The sequence below is a fragment of the Panthera uncia genome, chromosome E1 (assembly GCF_023721935.1).
Source record: "Panthera uncia isolate 11264 chromosome E1, Puncia_PCG_1.0, whole genome shotgun sequence".
Lineage (NCBI taxonomy): Eukaryota > Metazoa > Chordata > Mammalia > Carnivora > Felidae > Panthera > Panthera uncia.
The window spans coordinates 40,598,491-40,615,829 of NC_064814.1; the positions used below are offsets into that span (position 1 = coordinate 40,598,491).

Below are 17,339 nucleotides of genomic sequence, written 5' to 3' on the forward strand. Positions count from 1 at the left end.
CGGGGGCTCAGTGCATAGTTGATGAATGGATGAATGGATGAATGAATGAGCACAGGTAACAGATAATAGGGTTCGTCTCCCCAGGGCGACTCCATGCATTTCCTGGATAATTTAACTGAAGAGGAAATCCAGGAAACCAAAGCTTCTCCTGTACTGCCCCTATGTTCTAAGAGAAACATGTGACCTGTCAGTCCTGTGGTGATGCTGGGGGTGGAGGTGGGGAGGGGAGGCGTGGCTGCCCCTGACCACAGGGTAGGGTGCTTCTGACCGTGCCCTGCAGTCTCTTTGGAGGAGCAGAGGCCAAGATGGCCCAAATCATGTCTTTCCTCCTTCCACAGTCAACCCATCGGCTGTCGGGCATCCACTCTATTTCCTCTGTCTCCTCCTCACCCCCGAGTGCCTGCTCCTGCTCCTGTGATCTCACTTGGGCCCTGCAGCAGTCTCAAAACCAGTGGCCCTGCTTTTGCCCCACCTTTCTAACCTCCACTCTTCATGTGGTGGCCAGAAAGATTTTTAGGACACTTAAAATTGTCAGGAATGTGGCTTTCTTTCAATGTACTTAGAGAGCTGTGCTTCTAAAACTTCAACATACGTTCAAGTCACATGGGGATCTTGCTAAAAATCCAGGCTGTGATTCAGCTGATCCAGGGCAGGGCCGGAGACCTTGCATTTCTAAGGAGCTCCCAGGCGACGCGAGAATCTTGGACTACATTAAGGAGTAACAAAGACTTAGAGAAAAATCCAAACTTCCTGCCCAAGTCTACTTCATCGGGCCCCTTTCCAGAAATCCTCCGTTCTCTGCAACCCCTGCTCTTCTCTCCCTGTGCTGTAGCCACACTGGCCTTCATGCTATTCCTGGAGCAAGCTGAGTTGTTCCTGCCGCAGGGCATTTGCACGTGATGTTCTCGCTGCCTAGAATGCCTTCTCCCTGGAGCTCCACATGGCTTGCTCCTTCTCTTTCTTTAGATCTTAATTCAAGATCAGTCATAGAGTACTTCTCTGACCACTTCAGCTGAAGAAGCACCTCGTACCCTGGGGACTTGCTATCAGCTATAAACTTCTCTCCCTTCACAACACTTATCCTTCGTCGAATTTACTCTGGGTGTATATTTAACTTCTTGTCTCCATGCTCAGGTTTGTTCTACGTGATTAAGGACATGGTTTCCTTCCCTTGGCCTATCCCAGAGGCTAGCACACGGCAGGTGCCCTTCTCGTGTTTTCTGGGTCTAGGCACGAACGTTCCTGCGCGGCTGCTGTGGTGCCGAGATGCTCACAGGGCTGTGCAAGCTTCGAAGGCTTCACGCGCCAGCAATGCAGGTGCCCGAGGCAGAGGGGAGGGCGGAAGGAAGGAGCGAACGCTCTTGTCCTGAGGATGCCACAGAAAAAGTCTCAAGAGTCTGGAGATGGAGTTCCACCCAAGAATCACCACCTAATGGATGAATTCACCGAACCAGGAGAGACTCACTCTGGAGGGTGAGGAAGGAAACTAAGTAACATTAGTTGAGTTACCGAAGGTGCTTGAAACAGGGCCTGCATGCAGTATTTCACCAATAAATATGAATAAATACATCGAGAGTAAGGACTCTGGGACCATCACTTTGCAGAATGTTCTTGGTTCCTGCTCACAACGCCCTCCATCTTGCAAATGAGGAGAAAGACTCTGAGATAAGAGAAGGCTTGCTCAGGGTTCAGAGACAAGACGGAGAACCCCACTCCCTGAAACAGCTCCGGGGAAGGTTGTAAACGCCACGCTCCCTCTCCCTTGGCCTGCTCTTTCCTGTGCCCTTGCACCTGTTAACCACCAGCCATGCTGGGCATTCTACTGAATTATTTGTGGTCTGTCTTCGCTCACCAGAATATAAACTCCCGGAGGGTAAGGATTTTGTTTTTGTTTTTGTTTTGCCCACTCCTGTTTCCCAGAGCCCAGAATAGGGCTTGCCACAAGACTCAACACTTGAGGAATTCTGAATGTTAAAGGGATGAATGAAGGGATTATTTGTAAAGCCTTGCTTTCTGCATCTCTGGGAGGCAGGGGTGTAAAAGTGTGGCTGACAGGAGCCCGAGCCCTGCTGGAGAGGGCCGTGGTGCCTCTGAGAGGAACGCTGTGGCTTACAGGTCAGAAGGCAGACCGTGTCCACAGAAGAGGGGCTGACCGGCCACACGGAGCCTGGCGGGAGAGAAGCCCGGGAACAGGGCTTTGTCCAGTCTCCAACCCTCACACCACTGCCAGGCTGGCAGTTACCCTTCTCAGGATACAGCTTCCCACATAAAATGGCCCTGGGTGGGGAGGGGGGAATGTGTCAACCAGGCCCCAGTGGCAATTACAGCTTGATGTAAATGCATAAATAGGCACTTACCAGGAAACCTCTTGTGAATTGAGTTAGAAGTGAGTCATTCACTCAAGCCTGCCTGCTCCAGCTGCTGAACAGACAGAGATTCTGAGCCACCCAAGGACACACAATGGACGGTCCCTTGAGATAGTTCCCTGGGCCCGCTGACCAACCTTTTTATTTTTTATTTTATTATTTCTTGTAATGTTTACTTATTTTTGACAGAGAGCATGTGCTCACGGGGGAGGGGCAGAGAGAGAGGGAGACAGAACCTGAACAAGTTGCAGGGTCTGAGCTGTTAGCACAGAGCTGGATGTGGGGCTCGAACCCAAGGCTCGAACTCAGGAACGGAGGAGATCATGACATAAGCCGAATCATGACGATCAGATCAGGGAGCTTTACCAACTGAGCCACCCAGGCACTCCTACACCAACTTTTTTAAAGTTCAGGCTCCCAGACCCCACAGCATCAGCCTCACCGAGAACTTGTTAGAAAATGCAAATTCTCCAGCCACTGAACCAGAAGCCCTGAATGTGGGGTCCCTCGCTCTGCCTGTTCACAAGCCCTGCAGGAGATTCTGATTCACAGTTTGAGAATAACGGTTACACAGTTTCAATCGGGGCAGTTAGCTATTCCTGCAGGGGCGGTGGGCTGGGCTAAGGTAACAGGGTTGGGGGCTTCACAGACACAGAACTGAGGGTCCTGTTTTAAATTAAGTAAGGAATGGAGTAGTGACTCTTAGTGGGAAGGGTCAAGAGTTAGGGAGGAAGCCCCTTGTGTTTCAGAAAATCTTCACAAGAGGGGTCAGTTTGCAAAAGCACATTTTAGAGTTATAGTTTTGTGTTTTAGTTTTGAAATTTCAAATGACATTAAAGGAAGATTTAAAAATTTTCTTAAATGTTTATTTATCTTTGAAGGAGAGAGAGACAGAGCATGAGCGGGGGAAGAGCAGAGAGAGAGGGAGACAGAATCCGAAGCAGGCTCCGGGCTCTGAGCTGTTAGCACAGAGCCCAAGACAGGGCTGGAACTCAAGATCCACCAGATCATGACCTGAGCTGACGTCGGACACTTAACCGACTGAGCCACCCAGATGCCCCAAGGAAGGTTTAATATAAATTGCCACCCACTACTGTGTGTAGACTTCAGGTAGGAATACAATGCTCGGACACTATCTCCTGTTCAATTCTCCTTCTTCATAAAAAAAGGGGGGGGGGGATGGGGAGAGAGACAGACACACAGAGAAAGTCCCAATTTCCCTGAAATGGCCTGAAAGATAGGAGAAACTCAGCATAGGATGTGCCCAAAGAATTCACGAAATGGGTCGCACAACTTTATTGAGCTCCTACTGTGGGCCCTGCGTTGTATTTGGCTCTAGGAAGAGGAAACAAAGATAAATTATTCAGCCACTTCTGCAGCCAAGGCGCTTACATTCTGAGAGCTATTTCTTCTAGTTAGCAGATGTTGGAAGTATAGATGGTGTGCTTTTGATTAAGAGTCCCGGCGTTTCAGTTTAGCCCAGTAACAGGGCGCAAGGGAAGCGGCAGGAGGTGGGAGGGGAGAATGGGGGCATGGGTTGCGCTTGAATGCCGAGTTAAGAGGCAAAGAAGATAGAAAGGCCCTGTAGCGGTATTGTGCCCGTGCCACTGGTGGCATCTGGGGCCATGGTTAGGAAATCTGAGGTTGGTCAGTAACAATTACTAGCATTTGTCAGTAATCAATTTAGGTCCACACATTAACTCCTTCTTTATATGAACCCTAGAAAATACATACTATTATCACCCCATTTTTATTAATTAGAAAACTCAAGACGGTCAGAGGGGGAGCTCACAGCTCAGCTGTCACAGCTAGGTAGAGTGTGAATTTGAACCCAGGCTGTCTGTTCTAGAGCGCTTCAAGTGACAAATCAATGTGCCACCCGAAGCGTCTGGACTGGCCTGCTGGGTAGGGGTGGCGGAGGGATGGGATGCTTATTTTGATGGGTAAATACGATCCTGAAGAAAGCTCTGACCTCTTTCTCCATGCCCGAACATTCCCTTTGGCATAGACAATCGAGAGTCAATGCTCCGCGAACCAGCCACAGGACAAGTACTTTAGGCCCCTTCCCACTAGATGGCGGCCCCTAAACCAACATAGAAATTCTGGAACCTCCGCTGTCCCCACCTTCCAGGGTTAGGCTCTGCCGCAGAATTGCAGGAAGCACACCCTCCTCCCACCCAGGGGCTACCGGCCCCTGCCCCGCCCCATCCGGGGGTCGTGGGAAGCCCCCAGGCTGGAGGCAGGAGTGGAGGGGGCGGGGAGACGAGCCCACCCCCCCCCACCCCCCCTCCCGGCTCTGGGCGCCCGAGGGAGGAGCTGGTGCGCAGCGGCCACTCCCGGAGCGAGGAGGCGGGGCGCTCCCGCACTGCCGGAGCCCGTCGCCAAGGGGAAGGCCTGGACCGCCGGGCGCTGGGCGCGGACGCGGGCCCCGAGGGCGCGGGCCGAGCGGCAGGTGCGCGGCGCGGACTACAAGTCCCAGCATGCCCAGCTACCCTGACCCGGCCCCCGCTGCCACTTAAAAGCTTCGGGAGCCGCAGCCGTCGGGTCGCCGCGGCTTTCGCTTTGCAGCCGCGGCTGGGCGGGCGGGAGCGGCGGGCTTGGCGGCCGGCAGTCCTAGCGTCCGGGCTCCGGCTGCGCCAAGGGGCGCTCTTCGTCCGGCCCTCCCCGCGCGCGGATTCCCTCCCGAGGCGCCCGCGCCCCCGGGCTCCCCGCCTCGCCCACCCGGCGGCCCCGATGCCGAGGCATGGATAGAGCGGCGCTGCGCGCGGCGGCGATGGGAGAGAAGAAGGAGGGCCGCGGCGGGGGGGACGCGGCGGCCGCGGACGGGGGCCCCGGGGCCGCGGCCAGTCGGGCGCTGCAGCAGTGCGGGCAGCTCCAGAAGCTCATCGACATCTCCATCGGCAGCCTGCGCGGGCTGCGCACCAAGTGCGCCGTGTCCAACGACCTCACCCAGCAGGAGATCCGGACCCTGGAGGTAAGGGGGCCGCGCGGCCCGGGGAGCAGCCCCGGCACCTCCCTCGATGCCCCAGGGCACTCCTTCCCAGATGCATCCTGGAGCCGGTGTCGCCCCTTTGAGGCTTCCTCTCCCTCCTCCAGTCGCTGTTGCGGCAGCTTGGGGACCCAGGACCAGCCCGTCACCTTGGGCGGGATTTGGGGGGAGGGGCGGAGTGGGAACTGGGGTGGAGGCTCGAGGAGCCCGTGGGCGGGGTGGGCTGCGCGCGGGCATCCCCTGCCTCCCCATCTCCGCCCCCGCCCAGTTTGCGGGGCCGCAGGACTCATTCTCCCACTGAGTCACACGCTGGACTTTTCCCTGTGTGACTGAGGCGAGCAGCCGTGGGCTGGGGTGACGGGGAGCGGGGGGGGGGTCCCCCTGAAGTGTGATCACAGGCCCGCCATTCTCTTTCTCTCACGCCCCAGACTCCCTGCTTGTTCCTTTCTTTCCTTTCCTCCAGGATTTTTGTCTGCCGCTTTTCAAAACGTGTTTGCTGAAACTGCATATTTATTGCTCAGGCATTTGATGCTTTCCTTTCGCACAGCCACAGCATTTCACTGCTCAAAATATAATTACCCACCGACTCCCCCACTCCTCCTCAGACATTGGATTTTGGTTTAGGAAGGATTATGCTGGGGCACCAGGCCTTTGGTAGGAAGATGACACTATTTAAGGGGTTCTGGGGGAGAGAGTCTCCAGTGTAAAGAAGAAATAAGATCTGCAGGCCCTCCTCCCTCAAATTATAGCCAGGACGTGCAGTATTAAAAGGATTTGGAAGAACAAGTCAAAAGGGTGGTTGGGTTCTCAGAAGGGGCTCCCCCTCCCCCATACACAATAGAGGGAAACTAGTGCATTCCCAACTAGCTTTTGTCCTGACACTGGAAAGGCCGTAAAATTCCAGGGACCACTTAATTGCTACCCCAACTTGAAGTGGCTTCTTTCCACCTTGCGTCGGCACATCTGGCCTTCTGCCGATCTGGGGATGTTTTGTCGTGGGGAGAACCTTAATTTCTCAACCTAACAGCCTCCTCCCCAACCCTTTATTGCAAACTGCCTCTGCCAGCTGTCATAGGCCAATCAGCAGCCTGAATCCCTGTTTGATCCACAATGTTCGAGGGTGACTTCTCTCCTGCGGTTTTGTTTCCTTCAAAGCTACAAAACCAGGGACGTTGGAAGCATCTCGTGAGTGCTGGCTATTATTATTTTCATTACAGTTGGTCTAGCAGTACTGACTGGGGCTTTGCTTTAAAAACTAACCAACAACAACACCCCCCTGCCCCCAAGCTGTCCCTTCTTGCATGCATGCTGCTGTTTTCCAAGGGGTGAGGGAAACTGGTCTCTTCTTGAACACAGCCGAATGTGTTTGCCCAGCAAAGTTCGGTGTTTGAACTGACACAATAGGGGGCCTGTGTGGCTTAGTTGTGGGAGGCGGGATCATCGTCCTGCAGCATGTGTCTGCTTGGACTGCTATGTTATCGAGATGAGAGAAAGTTCTCTGTGTTGACCTCTCTCGGATTGTTCCCATGTTGCTCTGAAGATCTCCTGGTTCCTGGAGTAGATACAGGAGGAGTGTGTATTGTTCATTCTCTGGAAATGGTACTTTGCCCTCTAGATACCCTGATTTCCAGAGTCATTCATTTTAACAAAGATACGGCATCGTGACACCCCAGAGCATTGCTATTTAGGTCTGTGAGCTGTGTGTTAGTGACCTCCCTCCTGCGTGTTTATTGGGTGATGGTCTCTGACAGCCAGAAAACCCACCCAAAGGAAATTTGCGGTGTAAACGGAACCAATACCCAGCTCCCCGTTCTCTCCATTGTGGTGTGGGATTTGGGTTCACCCTACTCCGAGAAAAGGCAGCACCTGGTTTGTTTCTTGGGAATGGGAATTGAGACCTCAGGAACTGGCTCCCTAAAGCTGCCTCCAGCTAATTTGAATGAATTTCTTTGCCCTGGAGGCCTCAGCCTCCTAACCTGCACAGGGAGGTTGGGGTGGATCTCTGTAGGCCCTTGACAAGGCTCTACATTCTGTGGTTTGGTGAAGGGGCCTCTGTTGGGTTGAACCAAACGTTTGTTGCACATGCCTCTGTTTAAAAAACAGTTGTAAAATCCAGATTTACGAAGCTGATAAAATAGGGGGGAAGTGTATTAGTGAAAGAATTCTGCTGATGGGGACAGTGTGGTGGACAGCTTTGAATTCAGGTCTGGGGTGGGGAGGGGTGTCTGTCCCATGACTTCTGAACCTCAACTTTCCCATCTGTAAAATGGGGATAAGATGGCATAAACCTGCATTGCTGTGAGCCTATAAGTTTGTGTGCTACCACTGAAAGATTCTGCCTATAAACTTTCCCTGGTGGGGGTCCAGTGGCATTCATCGCCACAGGCCACCTTTAGGGGAAGGTACTTCTCTATAGCTGGCTCTTGTCTCCTAGAGGTGGGTGACACGGGCCAGGAGACCATCCCGCCAGCATGTAGTGAGGGAGGCAGGACAGTGGTCCAGCTGTCCGCTCTGGCTTTCTTTTCTGTTCTGCAGGCTCCTCTCCCATCATATTCCAGGCCAGGGCCCCTAGAGAGAATGCTTTGCAACATTGGATTCCGGGCTTTTGAAGAAAGGGGGTTCCCCAGAGGTCTTGGCTTATGCAACTGCGCCAGACTTCTCCCAGAATCTTAGGAACCCCAGCCCAGTCTGGCCTTCATTAAAAAAAAAAATTTTTAACATTTATTCATTTTTGAGAGTGAGAGAGACAGAGCATGAGTGGGGGAGGGGCAGAGAGAGAAGGAGACACAATCCGAAGCAAGCTCCAGGCTCTGAGCTGTCAGCACAGAGCCCGTTGTGGGGCTCGAACTCACAGACTGCGAGTTCACGACCTGAGCTGAAGTCGGACGCTTAACCGACTGAGCCATCCAGGCACCCCTGGCCTTCATCCAATAAGCACTCGCTGGGAGAAACAGCACGTGGGATGCCCCCGGAAGCCCCTGACCCGGGCGCAGCTGCTGGTGCCCCAGATCACAGGTTGTGATGGTGTGTGGGGTCGTGGGGGGGCGGGGTGGGCGCAACGCGTCTGGCTGCCCTTGTGATGACTTTTTCTCGGTGTAGTGGTCCAGTTTGGATTCAAAAGAGTGCAAGGAGCCGGGGTTCAATGTTTGCCTCCTACCTGCCGGCAAGTGTGCCGGAACCTTCTCAGGCTCCTCATATTTCCCAGAAATCCACCAACCTTCACCACACAATTTTTTCTCTCTAGATGGGGAGGGAGGGTGACAGAATCTAGAACTCAGAGCCTGAATTTGTAAACAAAGTTGTGAGGCTCCTTCATCCTAGAGGAGCCCCGTGCCCTGCCTCCAGCAGACCCTCCTAGGGGGTCTGAGAACTCCACCCAGGCAGGACGGAATGTTCTCGTTCCCCCATGGGCTCACACAGGGACACCTGGCTGGCCTCACAGCTGGGCCTGGAGCCCCATGCCAGGTCCTTCCCTCATTTATTCATGCTTTGTGGGCCGAGTCTGTGCTGAGCTCTGGGGAGAAAGCAGTGCCTCGTGCAGGTTCACATTTAGTGGCATTGTAACATTGCCCTTTTCTGCCGGCCTGCTAGTACTTTCCAGAACAGGCCAAGGCATACCGAGTGTCTCCACCTTGCGCTCTTTTAAAAAACATTTTTTTTGGTAATGTTTATTAATTTTTGAGAGACAGACAGACAGTGCACGAGCCGGGGAGGGGCAGAGAGAGAGGGAGACACAGAATCTGAAGCAGGCTCCAGGCTCCGAGCTGTCAGCACAGAACCTGATGCGGGGCTTGAACCATGAACTATGAGATCATGACCTGAACCTGACCAGGTGCCCCGCCCCCTCTACCTTATGCTCTTATAGAGAGAAATTCCTTCCTATGCAAGCTGATCTGGAGAAAGAAGGCCCCGTGGACCTTGCCCATGGGACTTGCCCAGGAGGGGACCTTGGGGAGCTGTGGTAGGTACAGTCCACACTTTGGCCACTTCTCTGAGTTGCCCTGGAGCCAGGAGGTGCCACTCGGAAGGTCAGCAGGGCTTGCCTTTTGCCCAGCTTGATTGTGATGGAGGTCAGAACCCTGCTGTGTGGAGTACCGAGCTCCAGGCCCCATGGTCCCTTATCTGCCCCCGCCACCCCCCCAACATCAGGCCCTCCAGGCTTGCATGAACATCCATTCACTCAACTTCCATCATTATTCGTTTGCCTGCTGGGCTAGCTGTAGCCACCCTGGCAAGGATTCTGGGGTACTCGGGATGCCTTCCTGGTCTTTGGGGAAACTTGAATTCTAATGGGGAACCAGGCAGGTGAACCGTAGTGACTCCAGGAGCATGGCTTGCCAAGTACTCAGGGATGGGGAATGTGCCGGAACGGGTTGGCCAGTCTAGCCTTCTGTTTTGGTGGGAACTATTCCCACAGTCCTGGTGTCCCACGTTACGTCCCTGGCAGAACTGAGAGCGCGAGCTGGTTTCCCTTTCCCCAGCGGCCATCGCTTCAGAGTGGGGGCATCTCTCCTTCTGCTCCATTGCCATGGCTCCAACCTCCATGGAGGTTTTAATTCCAGCCGTCCCTGAGGGGATGCAGAGATGGGGCACTGCCCCCTTTGGTGTCTGCTTTCACCTTGGCAGCTTTATCCCTGCTGGAACTTGCCACCCGCATTCCTCCATGGTGGCCTGGAGAGGGTCCTGCGTGTCTCCTCCTCTTTACTCCTTTCTCGCCAAGAAAGCTGCTGTGTCCTGCCCGGGAGAGGACACTGGGGAGGGGCGGGTGGTGCTGGAGGAAGGCCTCATCGCAGCCTCAGCCCAAGTTAGTGTGAGTGCCAGAGGGCTGCTGGTATGCTGCCTGGGGACAACGGGAATGCCTCCTTCCCCTCTGGGTTGGCCCCATGTCCAGGGGGCTGCACTCCCCACCGCAGGTATTCTCTCCCCGCCTGCTGGCTGTGGCCGGGAGAGAGACTGCGAAGGCCTTGGCCCTTGGCCGTGTCTGTGGTGGTGGGGGGGTGTAGCAGAACCTGCCACCAAGTCTCTGTAAGCTGTGCTTTTTAAAGAGTATACATCTTTTGGGGCGCCTGGGTGGCTTAGTCGGTTAAGTGTCCGCCTTCGTCTCAGGTCATGATCTCATGGCTCATGAGTTCGAGCCCCATGTCGGGCTCTGTGCTGACAGCTCGGAGCCTGGAGCCTGCTTCGGATTCTGCGTCTCCCTCTCTCTGCCCCTTTTCTGCTTGCATGCTGTCTCTCTCAAAAATAAATAAACATTACAAAATAAAAATTAAAAAAAAAATAAAAAGTATACGTCTTTTCAGAATAGATGGCTCGGAATCTTCTCTCACATTCAGTTCCGAAGAGAAAGCCGCGTAGGTGCCTTTGGGGTTATGGTATATGTGCTGCCGAAGCGAGCACTCCTTTGGGGTTATGGGAATGGCCTTCAGGCACAGTGAGGGCGGGTTGTGGGATGCACACTTTCTTCGTGTTCACCTGTTCTGTGTCTTGCACGCTGGTAGGCCCCTGGCCTATGTCGCCCTGTTTAACTCTCACAAGAACCTTAAGAGGGTTTATCCTCATTTTGCAAATGAAGACCCTGTGGCCCCGAGGGATGGAGAGGACTCCATGAGTAGGTGACCAAACCGGGGTGCACTGGTCTTCAGAACTACGTCCTGAACCTTGCAGCCGCCTCTAGCAGCCCTGGTGGGAATTCGGGGCAGGATCCTGGCTGCTGAGGCCAAGGAGGCAGCAGTAACAGAAAAGGGCAGCCTGGGGGTGGTTATTCGGTGGCTCAGTTCCCGATGGCTGGTGGCCCACCCCAGGCCGTGCAGCCTCCGAACTTGAGCTTGGGGCTGTTTCCCTAACATGCAGCCCGGCACATCCTCAAAGATAGGCCTCTGTCAACAAACTCTGATGCAACCAGGTCTGTGTCGGTGTCCCTCTGAGAAACGAGAAGCTGCCTAGAGATCAACTTGCTCATAATTTTTTTAATGGACACCTGCCTTATTCTTTCTGAATAATCCTTCCGAGAAGCACCCTATCCCCTAGCTTTCCACTTTGTAAAAAATATTTCCGAATACACGTAATGATCTGTGTTCAGTGTGAGAAAGAAAACACTGATGAACAAAAGAAAAAAACCACACCCCTAATGCCAGCTCTCGGATCTGGTTAATTCTTCTTAACGGTTTGCTGTATGTCCTCCCAGGGTTTTTATCCTCTGCATTCGCAGACAGATGTACACATAGATACTTGCGGCGCATACTGTGTGCATTGCCTTGTAAGTGTCTTCTGTTTACATTGATACGCATGGATATACATCAGCGCCGTCGGTGGCTGCTTTGTGTGGTCATACCATAAATTCATTGAACCAGTCCTCCCCGTGTTAGCCATCCAGGCTGTTTCCAAGCCCTCCTATTATAAATCATGCTGCAGAGTCTTTTCCTAGAAGGGGAATTTGCTAGGCCAAAGTATAGCAACAGCATGCAATCGTAATCCTATTCTTTAAAATCTTTAGGGCGTGATATGTTCCCCCTTCCCCAGCATGAATGCCAGGATTTCTAAAACGGCAGCCTTTATGCATTTACCCCTCTGCCACTGCATCCACGTCTCCCCTGAGTTCGGGAAGTGTAAACAGGAGACAGGACAGGGTCCCTGAGGCTGATGTTCTGGGGTATGTGTTGAAGATTGTGGGCTGTGGTTTTTGGTTGCCTGAAGCAAAGTTGGGAGGGGGCTTGGGTTGATCAGTTAGAAGAGCGTGGTCTTCTCCAAGACAGCAGAGGGGGTGCTGGGGGTCAGGGCTTTCTGTGTCCAGGGGACTGGTTGCCTCTGGGCAGGGCACAGCCATGCGGTGACGTCTTTATCCCTTGAACTGTAGACTCTTTTCCTTCACCAGCCACAGATACTGATCAGATGGCTGTTTGGGGTGCCTTGCTAGGGGGTTTCAGAGGATTTCGGGCTTTCCATCTGGTCCAGCCTTCTCATCTTGCAGGCGAGGACACTTAAGTCCTGACGGTGAAGGGACTTGGTGGGAATGCCTGTTAGAGAATTAACATTGCCGGAGGGCGGAGGAGACTGAGCACTGAGCTGGGATGCAGACCTGAGGTGCCCTGAAGAGAGAGACATGAAGCCATCTATCTAGACTAATGGCCAACAGCATCCTGCCATTTCACCCTACTGTGTTGGTGGGGTCCTCGGCCTCAAGGAGTTTCCTGCAAGAGGAAGCAAATGGATTGGCCTTGCCAGCCCCCTCCCCATGGCTTGGGGACCCCAGGCAGTGGAGAGATTCTTGGGGAGCAACTTGGGGTATCCTGTGGGTGGGGCCTTTTTTGAAAACCAGTCTAGCCAATGGGCTTTGAACCTGACTATACTTTCAAGGGCTTCTCGTCCTGCCACTGAAAGATCCCCTGGGACCTGGGTGGGTGAACCTTTACTCCTGTAGGCCTAGTGTTTGTCTTAAATTTGTGCAGAGTTTGCATTATATTCCACGAAACGCTGTTGTTGGTTTTAATGTCAAGAGAACGTTATAAATCATTTACTAACACTGCCAGAAGATACAGCCTTTTAATCCGAAGTCTTTGTGTCCGTCTTGTCTTGTCTTTGTCCCCTGTTGCAGATCCCAGGTAGAGATGCCCATACCTGTGCATCCACTGGGGACAGATGTTGGGATCAGAAATGCTTTGTCATTTGTTCTTAGGCATGATTGTTCCTCACCTGCGTTGAAAAAGCCTCAGTTCAAGCTGCCGCCACATATAAAACCTATGTATTTATACGCATGTGTAATTTTCTGCCATTCTGGCCTTGGTGGGCAGCAGTGTGTTTTAACTGGGCAGATTGCCTTTCAAAATAACGGAGCTGAAGTATCTTGTTTGTTTGCCATTTTTCTCCTCGCCTTCCCCCCTTTCATTTTTCCACCCACAGAATAATTGCAAGAATAAATCAAGACTTGTGTTTGAAATTTTAAAAAAAGAGGGGGAAAGAAAGCTTACAGCAGTCCATGGACTCGGCCTTTATGGTGAGAAAAAATAACTTTTTGTACAGAATAAACTACAGACCCCAGTCGATAACATTGATCGTGAGGGCTTTGCTTTCTGCAAATCTGTCAAGAGAAGCTGCTTATGGAGAGGTGAGGCTTTCTTCAGCATGACACCTTGAGGTTTGGAGTGCCAATTGAGCCAGTTAATTTGGGTTTGATCTTGGCATGGATAAAGCAGGACCAGCTTTATTCATGGTGCATTCAGAGTTTCGCTGGCTGGGAGAAAAATTATAGGCATATTTCAAAAGTGACTTGGGAGTTCTCCATCATTGGGCACTGTCTTGAGAGCCCCCTCCCCCCGGCGTGGGGCCCTCGAAAGGGCTTAGCGCAGCCTTTCCTCTACTGTATCTGCGAAAGAGGCCTTCTGGTGGTTGAGAATGTGCCACATCAGCCCTCTCCCCCTCTGGAGATTCCTGAAGATCTTTAAGTGTCTTTAAGGCTCTGAGATGCCCTGCAGCACGTGTTCCCAAACTTATTGATGCAGGGATCTTTCTTCCACTGAACATAGTTGGGGGAAATACCACCTTAAGCCATGAACGGGAAAAACAAGAAATTGTAGGCTTAGCGTCAGCCAAGCTTTATGTTTTTATGATGCTGGGGTGCCATTTAAGATTCCAATTTGAATCGGGTGGGTTGAGGAGAGGCTGGTGAGTCCATAGACTGACCAAGCCGTGTGAGGTTGCCTGTTGTCAAGGGAGGTGCTAAACAAAGGGAGGCAGAGAGTGACCCGTTTCACTTAATCCTTCCAACTAGGCGAAGCAAGGCTTGCCCGGAGACTCCGGGTGCCTGGGGTCCCTGCTCCTGCTCCTCCTGTCTCTGCGTGCCAGTTAGCCTCGTGTCAAGGGCACGCTCACTCAGAGTTTACCGGGAACCCCATGACCCAGCTGGGGGACAGAGAATAGTCCAAGAGAAATGCAGATGGCTGCGGGTGTGTTTGAGCCTGGGGCTGCTGAGGGCAGGGGAAGGGCTGGGCTGCAGACAAGGAATGCTTTTTAAAACAAAAAAGGAAATGCTGGCTCAGAATGGAAAGGAAAGGAAGCTGCTTCCTGTTTCTGGCTTTTCGAAGGGAGGAGCTCTCTGTAGCCCCTTGGCCAATGGGGGCCTGGGTTTGTGGGGCCACTCTAGGTGTGCTGGATGTGCTGACCCCACACCACTGCCTGAGCTCTCAGAAATGGACCGGATTCACTCTTTTTCATTTTCTCCAGATGACTGATCAGATGGGTGCATGGTTTCCGAAATAACTATCTGTACACATTACAAAATGGAATGTATCCTACTAGCTGATTTTTACTGCAAGCTTATTCCATGCCTCCCCTCCCCCCCCATTAGGAGTTTAATGTGGCATTTACTCCTCCCAGCAACCTTGTGAGGAAGGTCCCATCGCGATCCCCATTTTACAGAGAAAGAAACCAAGGTGCAGAGAGGTTAAGCGACTTGCCCAGGGACACACAGCTAAGGAGAGACCAAGCCGTGCCGTAAACACGGACAGTCTTAATGACCCGCCTGTACTGCCTGACTTGCCTTTGCAAACTCCCCTCTCTTCCACCCGAAAACTCTGTTAGCGTAGAATCATTGTTTGATTCTGGTGGGTTTTGTCTGGGATCCAGAGGGCAGCCCCCAGCCTGGGCCAGGCCCTGGTGATTTTTAGGTAGATTGTCTGGGCCTGAGTTTACATGTTTCGAACACTCTATTATGGAAATGTTCAAAAGTGTGAGAGTAGAGAGAATGGTCTGATGAGCCCCCACGTAGCGATCCCCCAGCTTCAGGGGTAACTAGGTCTACCAGTCTTGGGTCATCTATTGCCATAGATGCCATCTATTGCCATTCCCCTCTGAGTAAGCCTGGTTTGGAGAATCGTGGGGCTAGGCGGTTGGTCTTAAGGGAGCAGAGTGACCTGAGAAGGTCTTCTAGTCCAGTCCTCTGCCTCTAGGCAGAGCCATACCTATCCTAGCAGGCGGGAGGAATCTCTATGCCTTTTCCCATGAAATGACGGTCTCGATTTCTCCAGAAGCTTGCGCTGGCTGCTGGGCGCCCATCCATTGCAGGGAGCCTGTCCCACTGGCTAACTCAGATCTCCCGCTGCACCTGGGTCCTGTTCTCAGAGCCTGAGGGCCGGTGCATCGCCTCCCTGAGTCTCCTGTCCCGCTGTGGGCCCCCCGAGCCCATGGTCACGTTACGGCAGTCCCGATTCCCAGTCCACTCATTTCCCTGGTTCTGTGTCCCCTCTTCTGCCTTTTCTCTTGCTTCTTGCTTTTTCCGCACCCCACGAGATGTCAGATGTCAGCTGACGTTTATTGACCGCTACCGCGTCTGGACCCTGGGGGGATAGTGGGTGAGGGCACGCAGACCCCGTTCTCCAGGAGCTCCCGGCCCTGCGTGTGTCTTGTCTCATGCTCTGCTCTGTCCCTTCTGACACCTGGTCTTGCCGACCGCCCTCCGGCTTCTTTTCTCTGTGGTTTCTTGCCCTCAACAAAGGTGGTTTCCTTTGTTGTTTTGTCTTGTTTTCTTTGCTTTTTGCTGAATTCCCACAGGCGTCCGTCACTTTTTGCTAGCTGCTTCCTATCTGTAGTGGCCTTCTGCACACAGTCATGGTGGCATCATGGAGAAGGACGGCCTTGAGCACAAGGAGGCCAGTGAGGACCTTGGGTTGCACATGGGTTCTGTGGGGAGGTCACATGCACAGCAGGACTCTACTCCCTGCTTGCTCTGCGACTTTGGGCAACTTCTTTGGCTTTCGGAACCTCAGTTTTCTCGTTCGCTAAAAGGAAATAGGCATAGGTTTCTTTTGGACTCTTGTGAGGTGTTGCAGAGATGTGGAAGGCATGTTGGGCAGTGCCTGGTCATTCAATACTTTCATTAAAATAAAGTTTTTGGGAGGCACCTGGGTGGCTTAGTCAGTTGAGTATCCGACTTCAGCTCAGGTCATGATTTTGCAGTTTGTGGGTTTGAGCCCCACATTGGGCCCTGTGCTAATAGCTCAGAGCCCGGAGCCTGCTTCAGACTCTGTGTCTACCCCTCCCCCCGCTGGTGCTCCACCTCTCTTTCTCTCAAAAATAAATGTTAAAAAAAAAAATTTAAAAAAATTTTAAATGCTTATTTATTTATTTTAACGTTTATTTATTTTTGAGACAGAGAGAGACAAAGCATGAAGCGGGGGAGGGGCAGAGAGAGAGGGAGACACAGAATCTGAAGCAGGCTCCAGGCTCTGAGCTGTCAGCACAGAGCCCGACTCGGGGCTCGAACTCACAGACCGTGAGATCATGACCTGAGCTGAAGGCAGACGCTCAACCGACTGAGCCACCCAGACACCCCAAATGTTTATTAATTTTGAGAGAGAGAGAGAGGGCATGTGCAAGCAGGGGAGGGGCAGAGAGGGAGGGGGAAAGAGAATCCCAAGCAGGCTCCATGCTGTCAGTGTAGAGCCCAACATAGGGCTTAAGCTCATAAACTGTGAGATCATGATCATGACCTGAGCCGAAATCAAGAGTCAGAGTTTACCCGACTGAGCCACCTAGGCGCCCCAGTATTACAGTGCTTTTTGACCTCCTGTCAGCATTATTCTAAAACACCTGTTCATGATTCTCTGTTCTCTTCCATTTGGCCATTTTAATTGCTGCATGATATTTCATCCAGTGGACGGGCCGTAACTTGCCAAAGCATTTCCCCTCTTACTGGACATTTCGGTTGTTTCCAGGTCTCTGCTGTGATAAACATGACTGGAATTGTCTTTCTACAGACGCCTCTTTATTTTTGTTCCAATTCTGGATTCATTTCCTTGGGATAATTCCCAGGAATGGAATTATCGAGTCAAAGGGCATGGATATTTTTTTTTGTGATGGGGATCACTATGCTGTTCTCCATTTTATGCTTTTTGAGTGATAGCTTTCTTAAAAATGGTACTCCTGGGTAAATTTCTTCCCTTTTCTTTACAGTCTTCTTGGCCTCTGTTCTCCCCCCTCCCCAACCTCTTCTT

The 17,339-nt window shown here is 52.5% G+C and overlaps 1 protein-coding gene across 1 annotated transcript in view; it reads left to right on the plus strand.

Moving 5' to 3' along the window:
• Window positions 1-4,677: 4,677 nt before the first annotated feature.
• The window catches only part of KSR1 (kinase suppressor of ras 1), a 162,931-nt gene continuing 150,269 nt past the window's right edge, over window positions 4,678-17,339 (plus strand). Inside the window, exon 1 of the mRNA XM_049637923.1 lies at window positions 4,678-5,340. Within this exon, the coding sequence (XP_049493880.1) occupies window positions 5,110-5,340 (231 nt within the window). The 5' untranslated portion in view covers window positions 4,678-5,109. The remainder of the gene's footprint in view (window positions 5,341-17,339) is intronic.